The sequence below is a fragment of the Hibiscus syriacus genome, unplaced genomic scaffold (genome assembly GCF_006381635.1).
Source record: "Hibiscus syriacus cultivar Baekdansim isolate YM2019G1 unplaced genomic scaffold, ASM638163v2 tig00110461_pilon, whole genome shotgun sequence".
Classification (NCBI taxonomy): Eukaryota; Viridiplantae; Streptophyta; class Magnoliopsida; order Malvales; family Malvaceae; genus Hibiscus; species Hibiscus syriacus.
Window position 1 is genome coordinate 338,620 of NW_024062746.1, and position 9,560 is coordinate 348,179.

Below are 9,560 nucleotides of genomic sequence, written 5' to 3' on the forward strand. Positions count from 1 at the left end.
GGGATTTTGAATTTTTAGGGATTACGGTTTTTTTGTAATTTTAGAAAAATGGAGTTATTTTTTATAAATATAATATTTTTAAAAATAAAATTTTTAAAATTATCAGAATGTGACACATGTCACTTAACAGAGGTTTTTAACGTCATTACGGTCGAAGCATCTAAAGAGATAGACGTCTAGATTAACTGGAAAATAGTTTAAGCACTTGTTTAGAAAAAAAAGATATAATTTAGAAACTTTATTTTTATATTAGGCCTTCTGTTAATAAGGATATAAGTAGTCAACCTTTAAAATGTGTAGAATCAATGACAACATAATTTTATATTAAATGGATGAATTTATGAAATTTTAATTGGAGATGAACTTATAAAATTTTTGGAACAAAAATAGACTTTTAATAGAAAATATATCTAAAATTTATAGAAATATAAAATTTTTAAAGGGCGACTTCCCTCATCTGTCATCCTTTATAAAATATATACAAAAAATTACAGTGTGAAATTCTGAAAAATTTAAAAATCTAAAAATTCATAGAATTAATATATATATATATATAAACTAATGTATATTAAACATACGATCAATTAAGGTTTACATATAACCAACTGTAAGACTATTACAAAGATGTTAAATTAGTAAATAAAAGAAAAGACATCAAATAAATTTTAATCTCTCGTATCTTTTTCATAATTATCTAACTCTCTTACTCATTTTTTTTGAAATTGTTGAATTGTTTTTTTATAGTTAACATTTATTTTTTTAAACATATGTAATCAAACAATCATTCATATATGTCAATCTCTACAGTAGATAATTAAAAGCTCCCGTTGACATCTTCCATCTCTCCTTGATTGCAGGTTTATTATCTATTAGGAATAAAATTCTTATTCCCTCCCTTTTTATTAGGAATTGTTAAAAAAAACTAATAATTCATATATTAATTTTCAATTTGTTATATAAACAAATCAATTTATAGTTTAAAAATATAACTGACTGTATAATAGATTAAGATATAGGTTTAAAAATATAATCGGATTGGATTTGAACGACAAAATAGATTTTATAATATATATATATATATATATATATATATATATATATATAAGTTTATGGTATCAACTCACTATAATATATAATTTTTATATAAAATAAACTTAATAATTTTTAAGTTTATTGCATTGCATGTGAAGTTCCAAATCCATCTTGCAATTGAGAGACGATTGGGGGATTGCAAAATCAAATAATTCAAAGCAAGCCGATGAGCAAATATAATTAATAACTATTTTATTCTCTCGTTTTATCGAAAGCCTATGAATATGAATTACTACTACCAGAGAGAACATGGACCAACTTCCTATTTCTTGATTCATTAAACTGCAGGTCCTTCTAATCTAATATAATCATACATAACAGCTTCGAACGGATTTTGGCTTCTTTTCTGTGTAAGAAAGACGGTGTTTTCCCCTCTCTGAAATCTATTTCCAGGCACGTTTATACTATAAAATCTGTACAATCCATGAATTCCGTGTCTCGGTACCGCATTGTCGCACCCGATTCTCGACGTCGTAAAATAAGGTTTCGGATCGTTGAATCGAACCTATGAGAAGATTCATATTAGAGTGAAAGATGCATTGGTAAATGATGGGTGAGGATGTTAGTTTGAGTTTTTTTTTAATAGTTATACCTGAACTTCAGCGTATGAAGCTGCTGCCAATGCCAATTGGAGAGTGTAATTTCCTGCCTCGTTTACTTCCTGGAGACTGTATCTGATCTGCCATGTGGTTGCCCGCTCGGTATTGTTTCCTACGTTCCTGTGATTGAAATTATTGGCACCAACAAAAAATTTAATATTGGATACAAATGAGTCAATTTGAACGAGTCAATTCAAGTTTAAAGTAATCGAATTGAATTTTTGGATTGAGTTTAGAATTGACATTGATCTTGAGGAATTTCGTGAGTCGAAAATGGTACCTGGGAACGTGAGCAAAGAACCAATCCTTTGAATAATCACTAACACCCACATTATAGACAAGATCACCGTGACGATAAATATCCGAGTAACGATCCCACAATCCGTATTGTCGAAATCTGTTTCGTCACAAAAACATGTTTTGAAGTTAATGAAAATGTCAGGCAGGTTAGTGTGGGCAAAGAGCTTTACCTGTCGACGCTATGGTCGAGGATTGAGTTAACAAACGATGGGTTCGGTTCCGGTACGAAGAATTCAGCAGCTGTTCTGTCGGGAATCCCGATTTCCCACAAAGTCGGGCCATTTCTTGGAGGATCATATATAAGTGTACCCACGTTGATCTTGTTTCCTGCATATGAATATCTCTAAATGATCTTAACTTGTTTGAAACCCAAGGATCAAATAATTGCGTTAATTAGGAGATTGACTTTACCTGGTTGGATAGTAATGTTTTGATCTAATTTGTAGTTTCCAATGAAACCATAGACCCATGCATACAAATTATACACTCCTGGTCGGACATTTTTTATACTGAATCGGCCATTGTTGGTGGTTTCAGTCCAGAACTGATAGCCCTAGAATTAAAAAAGGAAGATGAAGAAATGGAAAGTAAGTAGAATAGAAACCAGCTGGATACCAACCTTTCCTTCCGTCTGCCATGATCCTGCAAATCCAGGCGCAGCCAACCCCAAAAAGGCAGATTTCGCCTGCATCAATTTCTTGTCCATGTATCTGAATCGAGAACAAAAGGCAAAGATAAGCTTATACTAGTAGGATGAAGAGATAAGGAAAAAGAAAAGACACTTACTGGTCTCGTACTAGTAATTGACCATTAACTTCTCCTCGTCGTTCAGCGTGAGGGAAATCTTTAGAAGCAACGAAATCGTAAGGCCAACTTTGGAGTTCTTCACTCAGCTGCCTTTTAGCATCACCCCAGAGTGTCTTACGGTAACCATGTTTAGGATCGGAAGCAGCGGAGTTGAGATAGATGAAAACAGGGCCGAAAACCTTTTTCCAGGGCTCTCCATTCTTATACAACACGTTCATGTCGGTGCCCGTGTAATGAGTACTCGTAAACATCTACATCAACAAAACAACCGAATATCATTGATTCAAAGCTTAAATGAAAGCTATATAAGATTGTGTTGGGTTACTTACGGAGAGAGCAGTGGGGCCGACATGAGAAGTGAGGTCCTGCTTAAGCGGGCCGCCGCTTCGGAACTCATTGCTGGGGCTGATTACCCAGAAACCGACGGCGTCGTCATCTGATATCCAACCATGAAGCTTGTTATCTTTGTTCTCTGCGGAATATTGGTACTTGTCGTCAACCTGCGCCCCACAGTTATCAGATTAGTGTTGTCGGAAAAAGAAAAACAGATACATACGGATAGCAATCGGTGATAAAAATATAACTTTACTATGAAATTATAAAATTTTAGAATAAAAAATAAATTATTAATATAAAAATATTTAAATTAGATGAAAATTTGAAATTTTCACCTCGATCCATCCTTAAAATCCGTCAATGTATTTGATTAGGTGTTAAATGAGTTGATGTGAGTAACAATAGTTATAAGTTTGATCTTGATACTAATTCAGTGATCATGATTTAATATACGATTCATTTTTAATTGGATCTAAGATATAATTAAATTATTCTATTTCGTTTTGATTAAGTTTATTTATTTTATCTATATGCTCCATCTTGAATCAAGTTTTTATATATATATATATATATATAGTTTTTTAATAAAAAAGTAAATATATATAATATTTTAAATGTTGAAAAAAATCATTATATTTGTAAGATCTTTGAATGATGTATTTAAATGCTCACTTGTTCAATAGTTGGAATTCAGTTAGATATTTATTAAATTTGAATTAAAAAGAACGCTTGGTATGTCAGGAAAATTAAATGTTAAATATGAATATTCTATTTGATAACTATAAATGTTGCATTTTGAAAGGAAAAAAAATTATATTTACACGCTTAACCTTAGTTTTATCAAAGAAAGAAGAAAATACCTGTCCTCTAAGTCGTGGATTGGTTGGATTGGTCAAGAGAACAGCTTCTTTAAAAGCAAGAACTTGACAGTGGCCAGGTTCTCGATCTTCTGCTGTAGGCATTATGCTTTGTCTGTTGTCTGATATTGCCATGAAATGGAACCTGAATTACATTGCATCAAACATCAACACTTTCCTCAATGCTTTTTAACCATTAAAAAAAACACAGATCTTCCATTGTTCATTTGTATTTTTTTTTTACTTGTCTTCCTTGAGCTTGAAAGCAATCCTTATTTGATACATGTGAGCATCTGGAAAATCTGCTTCTCGCTCGAATATACTATACATATACAGTCCCGGAACGCCTCTCCGTACTATATACCTGCAAAAGCCTTAAACCATTAAAGCACAAAGACCATGAAAAAAAAGTTGTCCTTTTCAACCTCGGAGAATGTTTGCAAACCTTTTGTCTATGTTCAAAGGAACTGAGTTGCGGTTATCTGTTGTAGATTTCCATGTTTTGGTAAAGGAAATCTCAACTACCTCCTCAGTCTGTGTAATGATCTCCATATCTTGTGCAGGTAATCTGCAGTAGCATACAAATAAATAAAACCAGTGTAAATTAAACAAACAACAGGATATTACCATTAGTGTAAAATTGACTAAGAACTTACTTGTCGTAGGCTTGATTATCCCAGACAATGTCCCAGTACCTAAGGAGTCAATGAAATTTGAGTCGAACCGAATCATAACCAGAAAGGGGAAGGTTGAAGAAAAGGGAAAACGGGATATAAAAAAGTGAATATACCCTTTATTGTCGTGGTGGTTTCTGGTTTCGAGCACATTAGGTATTTTCTTATATCTAATTCCTGACAAATAACCCGAAGGATATTCGATGGTGACTTCAACAAGTCCATTATCAATAAAAACCTGAAAAAAGTTTCATTTGGTATTTAATAATACTACAAGACCTATGCATTAAGGGACGAAAACATAGTTTTATGTTAAGATGAAATTATAAAATTTTAAGAGGCTAACATAAATTATTATTAATAAAATAAAAAAATATCTAGTTCCATGCGTACATTTTTATTGAATTATATACTATGATACGCATGTATTCTTACTCTCTCATCATTTCTATGCAACTTGACTTCACGAACCATCCTAATTCCAGCCTTGCTTTTTCTACAATTCAAACATGGATACGTAAAAGATTAGATGTGTTAATCTGGGAATTAGAACAGACCTAGTATTTTTTGTTTAATGTGTTATAATATATTTGTAAACTTTATCATGCTCTAAGCAAGGAGTAGGCAAAAAGATTATGAACTTGGGAATTAGAACAGACCTAATATCCTGGGAATTTTAACTAAAGACAATAGAAAAAAAAGGTAAAAAAAATCCATGCATTCACATGTTGAAGTAAACAAAAAAATGTTGCTTAAAGAGAAAATTTTTGCCACCCAAAAAGCATTGCCATAGAGAAAGACGAGTAAATATTACCGACTCTTACAAGAAGTTACTGTCGGGTTTCACAATTTGAGGCCTGTGCCATGTGCAGTAGGTTAAGTCTAAAAAAAGCCATGGTGCCAAAGCCAGTAGGCCGGGAGAGATAATTGGAAGAGATGAAGGGAATGGCATACAACAAAGAATAATAAAGTCATAGAGTCGAATCGAACCGATACTAATATAGCAGAGGTTTCTTTCAAGTTTCATCACATAAAACAAAGCAAAACAGGCCAAAAACACGGGACGATTAGTATGAAGAAGAAGAAGAAAGAAATAACCTGGCTGGGATTTCAGCAGAGAAAGCTGAGAAAAAGAGTAATGAGAACTCAGAGACGATTACTAGCCATAAAACAAGGTGAGTGGAGTGAGTCCTGGTTACCACCTTCTCCATTTTTTTCTCACTGGACTGATGCAGTAACATTTTGAGGGTCATATACTCATGGTTTTTAGCTGTTGTTCCTCACAGCATTCAAATGGGAGAAGCCCATCAATAAGGTAAGAGATCAAGGAGAGATTTTTAGGCTCACCATAAATGGAAACAAACCCAAAATGGCAATGTTCAATGGTTTCAAAGCAAAAGGAGAAAAGAAGAAGAAGAAATCAATTTATCTTCTGGTTAGGCAAAGGGTTTTTTCGTTACAGAAAATATGGCAAAAGAGTTATTAATGGCTTTCTAAAACGTGCACCAACTTATATGGGTACTATATATACATAGATAGCAATAAGGTTGTTATATGTAATTTTCATAAAATTTATATAAAATCCGTTTTAAAATTTGAGTTTGTTGATTATCCGTAATATATTTTACTGTTATTCAATTTAGATTCCGAATCACTTATTATATTTTTATATTCGTTTTTGTTAAAAAAATCGTATCTGTCAATTAAGTAAAAAGTTAAAATAACAATTTTAAGAAGAAATAGAGTAGACGTTGAAGTTGCAAATAATTTTTATTAGGGAAATTTATCTTAATAAAGAAACTTGTTCAAACCATTTATGTATTTAACACTGATCCCAAGCCATATCATTGTGTTTTTGTTATTCAAAATCACAATAAATCAAGTCTTAAATATATATTTAGTTGCTTGAATTAGACATCGGTATCTAAAATTTTTTACTCTTTAGTTGATACATCAATTAAACATCTTCTTCTAAATTGATACTTCAAATTTTTTTTTCTTTTGAGTTAGTACGTTAGCTTTGATTTTGTTTAAGAAATATTTATTTTTTGAGTTAAAAAATTGGCAAGTTGTACGGTCCTTGTTAACCAAACTTGGCTAGCTGTCTCGTAGGTTCTACAACGCCTTGCGCCGCACTTGTAACATCTCAAACTACGGGTTAGTGGTCAAATTGTAAAATTTTAGAATTTAGTGATTAAAGTAGAATAATTGAATAGTTCAATGATTTATGTGGAGATATTTCCTTAAAGTTGTTAGTAATTATTAAAAGAATTAAAGGGCAAAATGGTCATTTGACTTGAAAATGATAATAAAATGATATATAGGCTTGTGGGGATAAGGATGAGGATATATTTTCTCCACTTCATCTTCTTCTTCTTCATGTACGAGAGAAAGAGAGAGCCAAGCTTGCAAAGGTAAGTTTTCGAATTTGTTGATCATTTGTTGATTTAAAGATTGGGTTTTCATCATTAGATGATAACTAAGCTTAAGGAAAGCTTAAGTTATCTTAAAATCAAAAGATAAATGAGTTATGACATATTAAAAAAAAATGGGTTTTTAAGTGAAATTTTGAATAAGAAGTTTTAAATGAATTTGGAGGATGAATTTGACTTGTCATCTGTGAGAATAAGAAGTTATAAGTGTTAGAATTAAGTTTGGATAACATGGAAATTTTGGTATGATTCTTAGCCTTAAGAATTTGGATGAAATATGGAAGATTATAAGGTGTTGGAATGATAGGAATTAGTTAAAGTTGTTATAGATGAATTTAGTAGCATAATAAGGATTTTATACATGAATATATGGGTGATGTGTTGATGATTTTCGGATGAAATAGCCTATTCTGGGCAAGTGCATCGATGCACTATGAGTGTGTACCGATGCACTAAGATAAATTTTGAAGGTGCATCGATGCATTAAGGGGTGCATCGATGCATTAAGGGGTGCATCGATGTATGGAAATTTCAAAGCTATTTTGTGTACTGATGCACCCATAATGCATCGATACACCCCTAAAGGAAAAATGGAATTTTGGTTCATTAAACTAGCTTGAGTTATTAACATCAAGTTATAAGGTTAAGGCTTCTAATAATCGTCTTGGAAATTATGTTTATGTAGAGATTGAGCCTAAACAAGTTTCAGAACAAGCAAAGAATTATGATCGAATCAAAGCAAGGCTAAGGTGAGTGCAAATTTTAATTGTACTTATGGTATTGAACGAACATTGGCTTGCGATGAGCCAGTGATGGATTTGCTATGATAAGAAGTGACTCCTAAAATGTTATTTGATTTGTTATTTTTATATGTGCATGAATACATGAAATAAGTATAGGTTATTATATATGTTACATGATCTGCATAAACATAAGAGCATAAAACATAAGATATATGATATATGATATGATATACATGATTATATGCATATGTGATATATGCTATGAGACATGATGTAACACCCCTAACCCGTATCCGACCCGAATATGAGTCCGAGGTGTCACATTGACTTTTCAACCTTTGACACTTAAAGAAAAACAGGGAAATTTTAAACTTTCATTAAAACAAAATACGTTAATTTACATAAAAGAGATTACGAAATACAAAATCGACCAGAGCATTCATAATTAACGACTGATTACATGCCAACGTTCTATACACAACCCAAAATACCTACTTTTCCAATTACTTCTGATCTGATCTTTTAGTAGTGATGCTATTCTTGCCACTTCTAGTATTGTTCTTCTTGTTTCCTGGTACCTACGTGTAAATCACTTACACGCTAAGTCATAGACTTAGTGAGGCAATAAATAAACATGTAGCTATAGATTCATGAATATGCATTCTTACCATGTGATCATAACATTTCAATATGCATATATATATTTCACTGTAACCGATACAATCATGTCATGCACATATGAAACGTATTTTCTTGTATCACTTTCACCTTACTTTATCTTTCAATTGCCCATGTACATTATTGAGAACAGAGGTATTTGAGTACATTGAGGTTGTGCACTAATGCTGTCACCACAGCTCAATAAATTCCCTTATGGGGCACCGAACATTTGTTCAGTATTTGCCCTGAAGGACCACTGGATACGTCCCGAAGGACCACTATGTCCCGAATGACTAATATACCCTCGACTCTTGGCATGACAACTATACCTATAACTCTCGTATCATATAACATGGGCTTTAATATGAATACGTTTCTCATTTCATATCTCTTTCATCACTTTTCATGTAAACACATAATCTTTTCCAGTATTTCACATACTTGGATTATATTTTCTGGCAATGATATTCGTTCATTCAATGTCATATGAACATATAATGAATTATGCATGCAATCACTATTACAATAATATATGTATGCATATACATGGGTATGAAATCATTAATTCAACTATCAGAGATAGACTTATCACAAGTCTTGTCTCTATACACTTTAACTATAAAATACACTCACCTTAGCCTTGCTTGATTCGATTCTAATCCTTCGATTGTTCTGGAACAAGATTACGCTCTAAATCTATATAGTAATACATTGATACTTATCAGCATATGAATTGATATATTTCAAACTATTAATTCTTAGGCTAAAAGAAATCTATTTTCATCTCTTATTGAAGGTATGCATCGATGCACTACATCATGTATCGATGCATCCCTTGACGGGTGCATCGATGCACTACTCATTCATCGGTGCATAAATCCTATTCGATGTTTATATTTTAAGCAGGTGCATTGATGCACTTCTTATGCATCGATGCATTAATGGCATTCGATGTTCATTAATTTAAATGAGTGCATCGATGCACTCCTTATGCATCGATGCACCTTCAACAGATTCTGGGATTTTCTCTTGATGCATCGGTACACTTTGAATGTGCACC

At 32.3% G+C, this 9,560-nt stretch overlaps 1 protein-coding gene across 1 annotated transcript; it reads right to left on the reverse strand.

Moving 5' to 3' along the window:
• Positions 1-1,284: 1,284 nt before the first annotated feature.
• On the reverse strand, positions 1,285-5,876 carry LOC120126652 (rhamnogalacturonate lyase-like). Its single transcript, XM_039144784.1, has 15 exons — positions 5,764-5,876; positions 5,101-5,161; positions 4,782-4,903; positions 4,648-4,686; positions 4,437-4,559; positions 4,236-4,355; positions 3,995-4,136; positions 3,128-3,298; positions 2,778-3,049; positions 2,611-2,701; positions 2,403-2,544; positions 2,162-2,318; positions 1,972-2,088; positions 1,685-1,811; positions 1,285-1,597 (listed from the first exon to the last, which is right to left on the reverse strand). Exons 1-15 carry the CDS (start codon positions 5,874-5,876, stop codon positions 1,370-1,372), a joined length of 2,025 nt encoding a protein of 674 aa, XP_039000715.1. The 3' UTR covers positions 1,285-1,369.
• Positions 5,877-9,560: the final 3,684 nt, after the last annotated feature.